Raw genomic sequence first — 17,797 nt, 5'->3', positions numbered from 1 at the left:
AAGGGTAAAGGAATGGCCTAACTTTTAACTACAGTACACAGGTCAAGAGTTCTAGACAACTTTATAGAAAAAGGGGGTAAAGAACTCCAATAATAATTACAAAGACTTGTTCATAACATTGATGTCAAACTATATATATAGCTGCATTTTCACAATCAGAAACAGCTTTTTGATAAACATGGAAGAACAAATTAGGAGAGACTATTTGATCATCGCAAGAAAACTCAACTTGTTGTCTAGAGAAAAAGAAAAAGTAGGCTGCAAAACTTTACGTTTCTTCTCAAACCTTTGTCTGGAGAATGTAGTTCCTTGCTCGAGCAGAGCAAAAGATCGTAAAAATCCCAAAGTAGAAGCTAAGAGAAGTGCTTAAACCAAAAATCCACAAAGAAATCATGCCGTTAGCGATCAGGCCGTCAGCGTTGTCGTCCTCAAAGGCCTTCCCCGGAACCACTGGAAGGCCGTCAGAGTCGCACCCTCCACCAGAGGACTCCACACACAAGCCTGGGTTTCCGGCAAATGCGCCAGGAAACCTCAAATATGCTTGCTTCTTGGGAACAAAACCAGAAAAAGAGTTGTATGACAGATTTAAAAGCGTCAGATACTGAAGGCTGGAAATGTTTCCTGGGATATGACCTGACAAAGAATTATGGGACAAGTCCAAGGCTCTTAAGCTCTTCATCTTCTCCAAACTTGGAACATGTCCATTAAGAAAATTGTATGATAAATTCAGATATTCTAAACCTTTCAGTCCAAATAAACCAGCAGGAACTTCCCCACGTAGCATATTACCAGATATGTCAATTCCAACCAGTGAAGATAGAAAATAAATGAACCGTAGTTCACTACTACCAGAAACAAAGATTGAAACTTTGGTGCCCAAATCACGCCATGTGATCCTTTGTTCCTTTGGAATTTTACTGATGTCTCCTCTGTTGTTGAAGTTTAAGCTAGTATTGAAGTTTCCATCTGGTAGGAAACCAGAGAATTTGTTTCCTGACAAATCCATCATTTGGATTGCTTCGAATGTGAACAACCAGCTTGGTAAACTTCCATTGAAATTGTTGTGAGCTAGGGAGAGATACCTGAGACTTGTCCATTTGGTTATGGCATCATTTAACATTCCAGACAGATGGTTTGAGCTGAAATCTACAATCTCCAGCGACTTACAGCCTGCCAAAGTTAATGGGATTTCACCAGAAATCTTGTTGTTGCTAATGTCCAAGATCTTCAAGCCGTCCAACGCATCAAGCTCCGGTTGGATTTCACCAGAAAGATTATTGTCATTGAGTTTCAATGCAAGAAGCTGAAAACAACCCACAATGTTCAGTGGAATTGAACCTGTTAAGGAGTTGTGTGACAGATCAATCACTTGGAGATAAGTTAAGTTTCCAATTCTAGCTGGAATCTCCCCAACAAGAAGATTGTGTGAAAGAAACAATGCCTGTAAGCTTTTCAGTTCTGTTATCTTTAAAGGTATTTCACCCGAAAAGCGGTTGTGAGACAGGTCAAGAAGGAGAAGCCCTGATTTATCTGTTGTCACTGCAATCTTGCTTGGAAGAGGACCTGATAAATCATTGTTGCTCAAGTCCAATACAAAAAGCTTCTCTGAAAACACAAGTCTAGGTGGTATCTTATAAGCCAAATGGTTGAATGAAAGGTTTAGAAGGGTCAAACTCGTTAGTGAAGCCATACAAGAAGGTATTCCCCCTACAAGTGCATTGTTAGCCACATTCAAGACACTGAGAGACTGAACTGAAGCTGAGAAACAAGGCAAGGTACCCGAAAACCGGTTGGAGCCAAGGTTGAGAAAAACTAATGGCTGATGAAAATCAGGAAGACTACCAGATAAATTATTGTTCCCAAAGTCCAGATGCTTCAAAGACTCCAAGTGCAACAACTCTTCAGGAATTTCACCTAGAAAAGAGTTAGAATCCAGAGCAAGTTTCTCCAACTTGGTTGAGAAATTACCAACCCATCTAGGAACAATGCCTCCCAAATCCTTGTTACCACTCACAACGAGCTCTGTTAACTGGCTAAGCCTCATGAGTGTGTTAGGCAGCATACCATGAAACCGATTGTGACTAAGATTAAGACTTTTAAGATTCTGCATATTACCAAAACACGAGGGGATTGGGCATGTAAAATTGTTTTGAGACAAAACCAACTGTTCAAGAAAAGGAAGTTTGCAGAAATTGGGGTGAATTTGGCCTGACAAGTTCATGTTCACCAAGTTAATTGAAACCACATGACCAGTCTGGTTCTCGCAAGTGATTCCAGTCCAGTTGCTACAGTTAGACCCAACCCAACTAGACAAACTCCGACTAGGATCTTGCACCCATGACTTGAACAGTAAAAGTGAGCCTTTTTCATCTGAGTCAATATCAACAGACTGAGAAACCATGGAAGACAGCAAAATCACCAATATGAGTGGCACTACATGCAATTTTAGAGCTTTACAAGTCCAATAAGCCAAAACCCGTTTCTTTCCCATTATAAAAATCTGGATAGGAGTAAAAGGTTTAAGAGGAGTAAAATGGAATGAATGGATGGAAGCTTAAACCTTTCTTCTTCAAGCAAAATCTTGGACAAGTGTAAGTTTCAACCAAACAACAAACAACAAGTTAAGGATTCATACATATACAGAAAGAAAGAGTTGCATATGAGGAAGAAATGAAAAGGGTTAGCTGGAACAGTGAGAAAGAATGTACCTTTACTCTCAAGTGTGAGAGAAAAGAGAACTACATAAATTCTCTTTCTTTGGGGTTTTAGAGTAAAAAAGAATAAACAATAAATATCAATTACATGATATGATTTGATATATCTATAGCTCATTAAAGTAAAGTGAGATTGGAGGAATCAAAACCTTTCTCTCTCTTCCCTCTTTAACCTTTCCTTTTTTCCTTCTCTTTAATAACTACACCAGAGAGAGAAAGAGTGAGCAAATCATGGAATAGTATGTATATATGGAACTTCATCCAATCCATGTATGGGCTACTACATTCCTTTTCCTGCGCGTAGTTTCCCGCTCCTTTTGGGCTGACAAAAGCCTAGAGTTTATTGGGCCTTACTTTGGGCTCCAATGTTTAAGTAGAAATTCACGGAATAAGTTGAAAAATACCATTTTTTTTTGTATCCATTAATTAAAAATACTCTCATATTATATTTTATTAAAATATACCCACTTTTTTAAATAAATTTCCCTATATACTCTCACTCTCTACTTAAGTCTAGCATATAATTTACATTAACCTAAAGAGTTAATGGGGACATCATCTATAAAAGTGGGTATATCTTAAAGTATATAAAGATGGAGGTAAAAATTAAAACAAATAAAGTAAAGTGGGTATACCATGTAATTTTCTCAAATTACACCATATATGGAAAAATTATAAGAGTTTAATTTTTTATGGCATAAATAAATAGGGTATTTTAGAAAAATACTGGATTTGGGGTAATACTTTTCAATTTTACTGCCACACGGCAGAATTAACATTTATACTGTCCTCCTTTTTTTTTTTTCTTTTATACTGTCAATACCAAAACAATAGTATGATGCCTCCATCTTTGACAATCACAGACATAACCACCACAACAACACCAAGACAACTAGAAAATAACCATTAATTCCGACAAGATTGAACAAAAGCAGTAAAATCGACGTCAATAAATAATCATGGCAAAACAACGGTAAAACAACACTAAAACAATCAAACAAAACAAAAGAAAAAAATGATTAAAAAAAACAAACAATCTGCTGCACAACCTCAACACCAGATGCAAAATCAACTATATTTGCAAGTCTATTCCTAGAAAATTATAATAAAAAAAACTACTAAAACAACACTGAAACAACACAAAAACAAATGAAGCAAATATAACTACTTAGAAAAATATAAAAGAAACACACACCTCAAAACTCTCTTGTGAGTGAGCTCGTCAAATATATTTATAGGAGAACCAAAAGAAAAAAACCACAAAAATAGCCAAAGAAAACGAAGAAGAAATGTATTTATAGCCTCCATCTTCCACACTCACATACAGAACCATTACAACAACACGAGAACATCCAGAAAATACCTATTAATTCCAGCGAGATGGAGCAAGGGCAGTGAAATCAGCATCAAATAAATAAATCATGAAAAACAATAGTAAAACAATACTAAAACAAATAAAACAATAAAAGAAAAAAATGATCAAAAATTAACTATGTTGTGCACATCCTCAATACTAAATGCACTATATTTGCAAGAAAGTTCTAGAAAATTAGAACAAAAAAAAACCACACTAACTCTTATATTTTCAAAAAAAAAACATAACTAAGAACTTCAAAAAATTACAAAAAAAATAAAAAGAAAAGAAAAGAAGATGAAGAAGAAGAACTGAACAAATGAATGAAAGGAATGAGCTTTGTAAGTTTTTGAAATAGTGAAGAATGGAGAGAAGAGTTTTATGTAAAGTTTTTGGTTGATGGTCTTTATCTTGACACCAATCTCAAGAATTTTTCTATAAACATCAACCCACAAAAAGAGATAGAGAGAGAAACAAAATACATTTATAAACTTGGGAATGGGAATCACGTGGGTGATGGGTGAGTTGTCTTCAATTTCAAATTTAAGTAATAATAAAGTTGTCAAATCATCCCTTTTTAAAGCACCATTATTTTAAAAAATGAAGAGGTTAAACCTCATAAAGACACCTATAAGCCACATAATATATAAAACCCTATACTAATGTCCATATCTTTGAATCAAGGCAGTATACTGCCAAATTAAAAAAAAAAAAAAAACAGTAAAAATGTTATTTTGAGCGTGTCACAGTATAATTGTAAGATTATTGGAAAAGTTAGTAAATGATGTAAATTTCCCAATAAATAATGCTAAAGGGTTATGAGTTTTTTTATTTTTTACATTTATATGGGTTTATTTTATGCCATATTTTTGTAAAAGAAGATCGAAATTCCATATTTGTAAATAATAATAAGTTTTGTCGGAAAAGTTGTCAGCGTCGGAAAAGTTAGTGTCGCCAAAAAGTCACCGGAAAAGTCACCGTCGTCGGAAAAAGTCACCAAAAGTAGATGTCTCAAATATAAACAAAAATAAAACCGGTTCTATAACATCATGAATGAAAATAAATAACACAAAATAACTCAAACCGGTTATAATTGAAATATAAATCGGTTCTGTAACATAATGAATAAAAACAAATAAAATAAAGTAACTCAAACTAATTAAAATTAAATTAGAACCAGTTCTATAACAATGTTATAACGAATAAAAACAAATAACATGAAATAACTCAAACCGGTTATAACTAAAAATAGAATCGGTTATATAACATAATGAATGAGTATTTTGTGGTAGATATGGTATGGGTGTAATTATTTGGTGGGTTAGAGCATGTTGAATGGATATTTTTGTTTGAGCTATTTTATTTAACTGATTTTTGTGTGAGAGTTTTTATCTTAGTTGCTTTACGGAACCAGTTTTTTTGTCTTAAATTTTTACTAGTTGATAAATATAACCGGTTTCTTTATATTATATTTGAGTTATTGTGTGTTATTATTTTTGTTTATTTATTTTTTTATGGAATTCGTTCTTTTCATATTTATGCCTCAATTTTTTTTGAAATTGATCTCCATTCTTTTTTTTTAAAAAAAAAATTATAATCGGTTTTATGAGGTTTTTTACTGTAGAACTAGTTTTGTTTTTAATTCAGTGTTTTAGGAACTGATTTCCCATGTATTTTTTAATTTTAATCGGTTTGAATTATTGTGTGTTACTTGTTTGTATTCATTATGTTATATAACCAGTTCTATTTTAGTTATAACCAGTTTTGAGTTATTTTGTGTTATTATTCATTATAACACTGTTATAGAACCGGTTCTATTTTAATTATAACTGGTTTGAGTTATTTTATGTTATTTATTTTTATTTATTATGTTACAGAACTGGTTATATTTCAATTATAACTGGTTAGAGTTAGTAGTTTTTATTTATAGAACCTGTTATATTTTTAGTTATATCTGAGACATTTACTTCTAGTGACTTTTCTGGTGACGGTGACTTTTCTGGTGACTTTCCGACGACGGTGATTTTTCCAGTTACTTTTTCGGTACCGGCGACTTTTTCGGCACCGGTGATTTTTCTGGCAAAATTTATTTTTGTTTTACAAATATGGGATTTTCACTTTTTTTTTACAAAAAAATAGCATAAAAAAACTCATATAAATTTAAATAAAAAATAATAATAATAATAAAAAAATCATAACCCTATAGTGTTATTTATTTATGCCATAAAAAAAGTAAACTATACCCTCAATTTTCATATTTATGAAAATTCCCCAATGTTTAATACAACTAAATTCGAAACTTGTGGGCCATGAATATTGGCCCTAGTCTGTCAAAACCTCAATGTTGGGGAGGAAATACTTAATATTTGCCAGTTGTTCAAGCTATAAATTACGTTTATACTGTGTACATTTTACATTTATACTTTATTTTTTAAAAAAAAAATATTTTTATGCTGTTTGAAATATATTTGTTATTTTTGTCACTTTTTTTTTCTTCTCAGTCTGATCACATGTTACTGCTATTTGTTATCTTATCATTTCTTTTTTTTTTTTTCATTATCACCTTCATTCTTAAGCTCTTCATCTCATTTTCATTTCTTTTCACATTTTTATTTTTTCTTTTTTTGTTTGAAAAATTCAGCCACGATCTAAAGAAAGATAGGAACGGGTTCTTATTTTTGAACTCCATTCCACCCTGATTCAATTATTTTCTTTCGAAAAAACATTTTTTCTTTCCTTTTTTTATCTTTCTTTGATCAGCATTCCCTTATAAATACTTGTCCTTCCCGTTAATAGATGTTACCCGTTCTTGTTCTTCTTCCCCAATCGTAAAAAAACCTCAAAAATCTCTTAAAAAAAGTTCGAACAAGTCGGAAATGGGTAAGAAAGGCATTGCTAAGAAATTTTTTTTAAAGATGATCTTCCTAGCCCTACATTCTCTATTTCTTCAAATAGAAAGTTAAGAAAGTTACTAAGTGATTATGAATGTTTGAAAGTGTTTATTGAAGATTCAAATTCTAATTTTTAGAAAGAAGATGAATATGTCGAGTTTGAGATAGTTCCAAAAGTATTTAGCTTTATTTTTTTTTTATGGTTGGTGAGGTAATGGTACTTTTTTAATATGAATGTAGTTGTTTTATTTGTTTAGTTTGTGTGTGTGTTTTCTGAATGTTTTTTTTTTTATTTTATGGAATCTGTTGTTTTAATGTTATTTTAGGGTTTTTGTACGTGATTTTTTTTCTTACTGTTTTTAATTTGTGATTTTGTTAATCATTCTCTATTTTTAAATTTTTTTATTGTTTTGTTGTTTAGTATTTACTATTTGGTGTTTAGTATGTTATATTTGATTTTTTATGCTTTATACGGTTGTTTTGTTGTTGATCTGAGTTGTTTTTTAAAAATATTTAGGGTAAGGGGAAAGTTTCTAAGTCAAAGGTTTTCTTTGATGGTGATGTTGAAGTTCCCACTGGTAAAAAAATTATTGAGGTATTGTATTTTTTTTTTTTCTGGATTGTGATTTTTGTTGTTACTTTTTTTTTTGTTGTGTTGCTGTTATTTTCAGTTGTTTAATAGGATTTTTATTGCAATTGTTGTAGTAGTGGAGTCCTAAGTACTTGCGCTCTAATTATTACCATTCAAAAGTTATCTATTGTGGATATTATAGGATCATTTAGGATACTTTAAGAGTTTAACTCCTCGCCAAGAAACATTTATTTGATCATTTATAAACTAAATATATAAGAGCTTTAGAAATAATAAAATACAGTAATAATTAAGATAGAGATTTTTACGTGGTTCTAGTATTAATTAACCTTAGTCCACGAGTCAGTCTATTAGCCTCTAAGGACGTATTTGATATGTTTTATAGTATTTTGCAAGAAACCCTAACTTTGTTGCTCTGTGTTTCTCTTGAAGAAGACGAAAGCTTAGAGCAATTTCAACAGAGTTTCAGCTATCTAGGTTGTGATCCCCCTTTCGTATAGAAATAGAAGGGTATCTATAGGTAGTGAGGTGGATATGGACATGCCCATGACCCGCCTAAGGTTTCTACTCAAAGCCCACTAATGGGGTAAATTACATGCAAAAAGAGCTGACTATTGGGCTCCTTGCAAGGAATTATGCTTGTGCATTGCAGAAGCTGGACAAAAGGGGACCATTGTGTTGGATTTTATGCCCTAAATAAAACTCATTTCAATATAATCAGATTTACTTATTAATATAGATCAGAAATAAAATTTAATGTTGCATGATTCACATGATTTATTTCGTGATTATATGTACATAATGTATGAATTCGTCTGAAACCCTTTTCACATACTTCATCCTGTTTATTGTGCTGTCGACACATTGGAAAGTAAACATGACTATGTGAATAAAGTTTCCTAGATTTATCAGACATAGGGTTTTACTGATATGATAATCTACAACAGAGTTTACTTGCATTTGGAGAAGTGCTATGTTCTTTCCAGAGCATTGGTTAAAGTAAAGCTCAGGTTGGATGCATGGAGTATGCATCGGAAGGGACCGATATTGAACTTTGACTTAGATTTATTAAACTTACCGTAATATCTATTCAAGTCAATATCGCCTAGTTGATCCTAGATCAAATGTTCTTAATCCTGTTATGATTAGGCTCAATCTTGAAAGGCTATTCGTGTTCTTTGATTTGTTAGTTAAGCCTACTTTTAGGTCAGGGTGATACGTACATTTTGGGAACACGGTAGTGCAATTGAGTGGGAGCGCTAGCATAAACATGGAATCTATAGCTTCTATCTGGCGAATAGTAAGCAAAAGATGATCTCCTTCGAGCTTGACCAAACGAACATAAATGGTAGAGTACTCATTTCACATAAGCTGAAATATCATTTATACGGGATCAAGTGTTTTAAGGATAAAATACATTTTAGGGTGTAACGGTAATCTAATCCCTTTACAGTGTAGATCATTCATATAGAGGATCATTGATCACATTAGGATTATAACAATGGATAACTAATGATGCATCTATATGGTGGAACATATAGAGCATTTTATATACTGAGAGTGCAATTCTGAGTTCTATGCGTGGATTCAACGAAAAATTAATAAGTTAGTGAATTTTAGTGCTAAATTCTTGATCTACTTATTGGAAGCTCGGTTATATAGACCCATGGTCCCCGCACTAGTTAAGATAATATTGCTTGTAAGACTCATATAATTGGTTTTGATTAATCAATTATAATTCTCAAATTAGACTATGTCTATTTGTGAATTTTTCACTAAGTAAGGGCGAAATTGTAAAGAAAGAGTTTTAGGGTCATATTTGTTAATTATGATACTTTGTATGGTTCAATTAATAAATATGATAAATGACAATATTATTTAATAATTATTTATAGTTATTAAATAGTTAGAATTGGCATTTAAATGGTTGAATTAGAAAATTAGCATTTTTGAGAAAATCAGATGCAGAAAAGATAAAACTGCAAAATTGCAAAAAGTGAGGCCCAAATCCACTAAGCATGGCCAGCCACTTTTGTAGGCAATTTAAACTGATATTTTCATTATTTTAATGCCAAATAATTCAAACCTAACCCTAGTGGAATGCTATAAATAGATAGTGAAGGCTTCAGGAAAATTACACTTCTCTTCTGACACTTCTAATTCAGAAAAAACTGAGCCTCTCTCTCTCTCCCTATCTTTGGCCGAACCCACTCTCTCTTTCTTCTTCCTTAAATTTCGAAATTCTTAGTGTAAGAGTAGTGCCCACACACAGCAAGTGATACCTCAATCATAGTGAGGAAGATCGTGAAGAAAGACTTTCAGCAAGAAGGAGGTTTCAGCATCAAAGATTCAGAGAAAGAGATCCAGGTTCAGATATTGATAATGCTCTGCTATAGAAAGGAATCAAGGGCTAGATATCTGAACGGAAGGAGTCATATTGTTCCGCTGCACCCAATGTAAGGTTTCCTAAACTTTATATGTGTTTATTTCATCGTTTTAGAAAGTTCATATTTAGGGTGTTAATAAACATACTTGTGAGTAGATCTAAGATCCCTGTAAAATAATTCCAAAAACTGGCCTCAGAGCCATGGTAATTGATTTACTTGCAAAAAATTTGGACTTTAAAACGATTGTTTGTTTGTTTTTGGATGGTATCATGTTGTATTGAGTGTTATTTGATGATTGATTGATGTTTGTGAATTTTCGTTAAAAATAATTGAATATCTGTTTCTGTAATTATTTTTATTGGATAGTATGGAAAAAATTAAGCAAGTTACTTTTTTACAGAACTCAATTTCGATTTAATTTGAATTAGTTATGATTTTTTGAAGTTTCAAAAAAATCGGAGTTGTGCTGAAATTTTCATGCGATCGCGAAAACTGTCCGTACAGCTCACAATCTTTTCGTTTTTCTTCGTTTTTTCATGTTTTTTCATGGAATTAACTTCCGATTTTTTGTGTAGTTCTGTATTTATACTATTACTATTCCTAATTCAATTCTAGTTATCATTCTGAATTAATTTAATATTTTTTAAATTTAATTCAAGATATTAGTGTAATTTGAATTTAAAAATAGTTAGTATCTATTTTTTTTGCTTAATAATCTATCTTATTTTTTAAATTTGATTATATCTTATCTTATTTTTAAATTTAAGGTCAGATTTAAAATATTTTAAATTAAATTTTTTTTAAATAATTTGACCTTATTTAAATTTAAAATAAGATAACTATAATCATGTAATTTTAAAAAGATGTAAGATATTTTGCTAACTTTTAAATTTTGTTATTTTATTTATTTAAATTACATTTAAAATCTGAAAAAGATATTCATTTATCTTTTTTAATTTTTTATTTAATTTTTATTTATAAAATAACATTTAAATTTTAAAAGTAGTTAGCAAATTTTGAAATGATATTTAGGTTGGTTGAAACCTAATTTTTCAAAATTGTAGGTTTAATTTTAAATTTAATTTTTTTTTTAAATTTTCGAAATTTTTTATTTTATTTTAAATTTTCGAAAATAAATATTTTATTTATTTAATTAATTATTTCAAAATTATTTATTTATTTAAAATTAAATAAATCCTACATTCAACTATCCAGCTAACCTTGTTGCAGGAGTATGTGTTTTAGCTTGTTTGTAAGTTTTCAAAACCTATTATTACTTGATTGCAAATAGCCATGGTTACTTTTTGCCAGATCTAATGATATGATGGCTCCCTTGGTCAAGTAAATAATTTGTAGCAGGTATATTTACAATCTTCTTTCATCTGTGTATGACCTAGCAACATGATAGGACCCATCCAAAGTGTGCCTATGTGAGCCTATGTGTTTAATTTCATTATAGATGCATATAGGTTGTTGTTGCTAAATAAAATATCATTGTTCTTGATAAATTTTATTTAGGCTCATTTAGTTTTTGGGCCTATTCAATTAATAACAGTTGTTCATTTTAAGGTTAAATTCCTCTCTTTTGGGCCTTGTGTGAGAGTTGGGAGCCATAGTAGTGGGTACGACATACTGAACCCAGCACCCCCTCACATAAACCACCCCAATTGTGAAGGCCCATTTGCCTGATTTGAATGACTGTACTAGGTTAATTAAACTAGTTTAACCTAATAAAATTGATTAGCAACATAATTAATTTTATTTATTTTGAAATTAATTTAAGAAAATTATAGTTTAAAGAATTCTTTATTCTAAGCTAAACTATATGTATTTTCTTGTATTTAATTAAATATAGAATTATAACCATCTAGATTCTTTCTGGAGCTTAATTTAATTTTTTCATTAAATATTCCTATTTAAGTTGATATTTAGTTATCTACAACTAACCAACTTAAATCTGAATATCTTTTGAATTTCAAATTTCAAAATTAAGTTGAGGAATTTTAGGCAATCGTTATTATGATTCTTTAGATATTTTTTAAGTTAATATCTTTTCGAATATTAACTTAAAATGGAATATTTTAGATATTTTTTTTGAGTTAATATCTTTTCGAATATTAACTTAAAATGGAATATTTTCAACTTAAGTGGTTATAACTTAATTTTTGATATTTAATTAAATTTAAATTTGAAAGATATTTAAGTTCTAGATTTTTTCTAATACAACTTAAATTAGATATTATTTTTTAAAAAAAATTTTGTGGAAAAGATACTTAGTTAAATAAGATATTTTCTAGATAGTTATTTCTAGACTACTTATTATTTCTAATATTAAATAGGAAAATATTATACATTGTGAAATTAATTATTTATATAATTAATTTTGGTACAATTTATTTTAAGTATATTTTTCCTAGTATTAAACTAGAGATTAATAATTAAGCCTTCTCTACACTTAATTATTTATTTCTTGAATTTAATACATTTAATTAATTTGAAAATTAAATATCTAAGTTGATTTTCATCATGATACTTAAATATTTCTTTTTCATGACACTTAATTAAATAGAAAATTATTTTTAGTTGAAATTTATTTTTTTCAACTAAATTTAAATAATTTTCAAAATATATTTCTTTATTTTATTAATCAAATTTCGAAATTGCATTTCTTAAATGCTGGAATTTCGAATTTTATTTGAAAAATAGAATAAAGTTGTAAATTATTTATTTTAATTTTGGATCAACTTAAATCAATGATTTTTTCATTAATTGATTAATTTAAAATACATGAATTAAAATATATTATTAGAAATTGAATTAATTAGTCAAAGGAAAATCTAGATAGGTGATATTTTTGCTTGAAGTATTTTTCTAGTGTATTTAATTAAATAGAAAATTAATATTTAAGTTGATTTTCATCATTATACTTAAATATTTGAAATTTTTCTTATATATATTTAATTAAATGGGAAAATTATATTTTTTGTTGTAAATTAATTTTATTAATTAATTTTGGGCCAACATTAAATTAGAATAATTTTTCCAGGATTTATTTTTTATTTTAATATGCATTTTTCAAAAATTGTATTCTTAAATACTTTAATTTTTCGAAATGCAATATATATTTATAGAAAATAAAATTTGAGTTGTAAATTAATTTAAATTAATTTTGTAACAACTTAAATTGAATATTATTCTAAATATTTATTGGAAATTATTACTAAGATGGAAATAATTCATGTTATTTTCATATCCATCTAAGTAAAATTTATAAATATTAAATTAAAATTTGTATTTAGAATTTTTTCATTCTAAATTGGAAATTTTAATTAAATAAATATATATTTAAAATAAATAGAATAAATAAAGAGAATCAAAGAAAATACAACTCTCTTTAAATAATGAGCTTTTAATCAAAAGACATTCGATTTCCATTGTGGGTTTTACACCGCGTTTGTTTTAGTGAGTAATTTCACACCGTTTAATCTCGAATGATAAGTAGTTTGTAAGTGTTTTGTATGGTATGGATCACCCTAATGGTGGCGACCATACTTGACTTGCAAATTATGAAACAATGGTGGAAGCTCATAAGATAGAATTGCCTTGACTCTCGCCTAAACGGGACAACGCTGAATTCCAATCTTGATCGAATAAAAGGTTGCTAGAATGTTTAACATTTTAGATGAGCTGACAACTCTATTCAATGGATGATAGCTTTGACTCTCGCCTAAACAGGACACTGATATCAGTTTGTTGAAAACCTTGGAAATTATTTAGGATTGTAAGTTTTAGTATTTTCACTTGTCATTCCTACTTGCTATATGTTTAATAATTTCTGAATTGTGTATGAATTTATATTGAACCATGTTATTTTCTGTTATTAAGTTGTAGTTTATTTTCGAATCTTCATTGTTGGTCTAACTTGGCTTGTTTATCTAATGAGATAAATCCCTAGTGGATTTTTACCATTAGACATACATAATAGTGTTAGATCTCGAAAGATAAATATTGTATATGCGACATCTAGCTGTTCATCAATTGATGACACCTTAGACTAGTAATTTTACGATATGAAACAAGAAGATTGTATAAATAAGATTACTTTGACTTTCGCTAATCGAAGTATCGTTGGATTCTTATTTTAAACGAAATTATCCTAATTCCTCTTAGCTTATTCATTTCGAATTAGCTCAATAACATATCATTGGATGAATGGTCTATAAATCATTTCATGTCATTCTATATTTTCTCTTAAGAAATTAAATGACGCATATGATTATAATCCCGAAATTCTATTCCCAATTGATATAAATCTTCAATCTTAGAAATCTCCTACTTGTATGGGAAAATCTGACTTAGATTTTGTATTAGTAGTGCTGGTCCAAGATAGAATTACTCATTATATTTGGTATAAATTTAAGTATTTGACTTTAATTTTAGATTCCAAATAGAAATTTTCTTATATTTCTAATTCCAGAATACAATACAGTTACACTTTCTCAAGTGTTTAATATCCATCTTCTATTAATGGATTAAAACTGTATGGAATATAAGTTAGGTATTCTGTGACCAGGATCCACTTGCACTATTCTAAGAACTCTTTGATGTAACTATACCTAAATCATCAAAAGACTCAACCACATTTTTCATTAATCTATGGCATTTGTATCTTGTTCATAGTGGATTTGACAAGATCAATCTCTCCAAAGAGTTAATATGCCTATATCCACTGAAAGTAGTTCATCTCATTCGCAGATGGATGTACATTCAGGGGTGGATATGAGTTTTTCGTTGTATTCTTAAAACGATAACTCTAGATTATACCTTTTAGCAAGAAATTTGAAATGTTTAAAAATTTCATTAATTTCTAGCAATGGTTAAAACTATTAAGGTAAGTGGTTAAAAATCTTGCGAACTGATAGGGGTGGAGAAATAGTTAGTAGATATGCAGTTCAAAGATTATTAAATTGATTTTTGAATTATATCCAAACTTACCTCCCCAGAAATTTCGAGTTGCATGTTGATGATTAGTTACTAGTCGTTGCCTAATTCCTTCTATGGTAATACAATTTCAGAATGATGTAATGGTTGTATACTTAATGTAAATCATTACTAGATTCATGGATGACCTAATCAAAATCTTAAGAAAAGCTAGAACTATTAACCATGGTTTGTTAGCTATTCTAAGTGATTAGGGGTTGACCATCCCATAGTCAATAGATAAGAAAGTGTTTGTTCAAACAAATACTACTTTTCTAAGATAATGACTAAGTCTGAAAATAAAGTAGCAAATAAAGAAGAATTAATAAGTTAGTGAATTTTAGTGCTAAATTCTTGATCTACTTATTGGAAGCTCGGTTATATAGACCCATGGTCCCCGCACTAGTTGAGATAATATTGCTTGTAAGACTCATATAATTGGTTTTGATTAATCAATTATAAATTCTCAAATTAGACTATGTCTATTTGTGAATTTTTCACTAAGTAAGGGCGAAATTGTAAAGAAAGAGTTTTAGGGGCATATTTGTTAATTATGATACTTTGTATGGTTCAATTAATAAATATGATAAATGACAATATTATTTAATAATTATTTATAGTTATTAAATAGTTAGAATTGGCATTTAAATGGTTGAATTAGAAAATTGGCGTTTTTGAGAAAATCAGATGCAAAAAAGATAAAACTGCAAAATTGCAAAAAGTGAGGCCCAAATCCACTAAGCATGGCCAGCCACTTTTGTAGGCAATTTAAACTGATATTTTCATTATTTTAATGCCAAATAATTCAAACCTAACCCTAGTGGAATGCTATAAATAGATAGTGAAGGCTTCAGGAAAATTACACTTTTCTTCTGACACTTCTAATTCAGAAAAAACTGAGCCTCTCTCTCTCCCTATCTTTGGCCGAACCCACTCTCTCTTTCTTCTTCCTTAAATTTCGAAATTCTTAGTGTAAGAGTAGTGCCCACACACAGCAAGTGATACCTCAATCATAGTGAGGAAGATCGTGAAGAAAGACTTTCAGCAAGAAGGAGGTTTCAGCATCAAAGATTCAGAGAAAGAGATCCAGGTTCAAATATTGATAATGCTCTGCTACAGAAAGGAATCAAGGGCTAGATATCTGAACGGAAGGAGTCATATTGTTCCGCTGCACCCAATGTAAGGTTTCCTAAACTTTATATGTGTTTATTTCATCGTTTTAGAAAGTTCATATTCATGGTGTTAATAAACATACTTGTGAGTAGATCTAAGATCCTGGTAAAATAATTTCCAACACATTGTACGTAGTGGGCACGTGTCGTCCAAAGGTTTCATCTTAAAAAGTAGAGATCTAGAATAATCTTCTGGAAAAAAAAGGTGTATGAGGTATGCGCACTACGATGTTTAGACACATGGGACAAGATTTGATTCTATGTTAGAAAAAACATAACTATCGCTGGGAGCTGCGGATTTGTATCGAAAGCAGATGTTTGCAATCCTTTTGGGAATCAACGTCCGTGATAAGACTTCCGAGTACCCATTTGGGTATCGTGTGGGCAGCCTTTGAGCTGGGGCCACTCTGTGTCTCTGAGTGGTAGTATGTCTTCCGTGTCCATGAAGCTAAAGTAAGGCAAGGTGGATCTCCGCATTCCGCTTGGGGTTAATATGTCCTGAATCAGTGAAGCTTCTCCATGCCTTGCTTTAGTTGTGGGGTTTTAATTAGGGAGATCACAAGATAATCTCTTTCTTTTGTGCCACATGTCATTTGCTCAGAAACACAGATAATATTTACCCGCAAGCTTCTGAGACACTTTGAGTTGCGGGAGCTTCCTATATTCTTTTGGATCTTGGAGATGAGTTTTCGACACGTGGTGATTACTTGGAATGTGGATGTGTCCTTTTAATGAGAGCAGTTACCAACTGAGGGTTCAGGTACCAATGGTGTTGTTGACGTGGCACACATGCGGTATCTTTATTGCATCTGTTTACTAATATGCACGTGCAGGGGGAACATTTGCTAAAGAAAATTGCAGTGATGGCAAGTCGATTGAGATGACCCTTTTTTAATGCACGTTGGACTCGAGGCATGCAATGATGAAAAATGAATGCTTTGAGTAGGTTTTTAAATGCCATCTTTTCAACTTCCCATCTATCGGATCAAATCATGCTTTTTGAGATTCAGGATATGGGCCATTCATTTCAAATTGTATGGATCTGGCCGAAGTATAAATAGATTTCTTAGGCCCACTTTTCCTTTTTTCATTACTTTAGACCTTCAAAATCTCCATTTTTGAATTCCAAGATGCCTTCGACTCTTTACTTCAATACTTTCTAAACCTTTTTTTAGGCCGCTTTCCAAATGCAGAGCTGTTAAACCTCGACCTAATTCAACCCTAGCCCGGTGAGGATTTTGACATGCAAGCCGGCTACGATCGCGTGATCGACAAGGTTTAACACTCTTGGGTAGATTCCCACAAAAATCTTTCATTCCCCACTCATATACCAAGTAAGTATCCTGATGCTTTATTGAATATTTTCTATTTCGTATCTAGGATAGAAATGCTTTGTTTAAGCTAGGTCTAGGATATTTGGTATGTGTAAATGGTGGATTGATGCTCTTAGAATTACATTTTCTAAGACAGAGTTATGGTGAAATCTTTGCGCCATGGGAGTGTTGATACTGTTTAAATAATTAGGTTATGGCAATTTATGCTCCGTATACATTTGGATGTTCTTAGGATTTTTGGATTAGGGTTTGAACCATGCATGATGAACCTTCGAGTGAGTACTAGATCTATTTATTCGTCTATTTAGAGTTGTTAGGTGTCTGAAAAGGCTTAACTTTTGAAATTTTTGCATGAAACTTGCTCTGGTTTTCT

General features: G+C 30.6%; 1 protein-coding gene across 1 annotated transcript; it reads right to left on the bottom strand.

The window, feature by feature from the left end:
• Positions 1-5: 5 nt before the first annotated feature.
• LOC115719288 (receptor-like protein CLAVATA2) lies at positions 6-2,940 on the bottom strand. Its single transcript, XM_030648268.2, has one exon. The coding sequence runs from the start codon at positions 2,489-2,491 to the stop codon at positions 281-283; it is 2,211 nt and encodes a 736-aa protein (XP_030504128.2). The 5' UTR covers positions 2,492-2,940; the 3' UTR covers positions 6-280.
• Positions 2,941-17,797: the final 14,857 nt, after the last annotated feature.

This window comes from Cannabis sativa, chromosome 2 (genome assembly GCF_029168945.1).
Source record: "Cannabis sativa cultivar Pink pepper isolate KNU-18-1 chromosome 2, ASM2916894v1, whole genome shotgun sequence".
Classification (NCBI taxonomy): Eukaryota; Viridiplantae; Streptophyta; class Magnoliopsida; order Rosales; family Cannabaceae; genus Cannabis; species Cannabis sativa.
This window is presented reverse-complemented; position numbering and strand designations above follow the sequence as displayed.

Coding starts and splice junctions, on each gene's coding strand:
- LOC115719288 (XM_030648268.2), bottom strand. CDS start 2,491: ATGGGAAAGAAACGGGTTTTGGCTTATTGGACTTGTAAAGCTCTAAAA.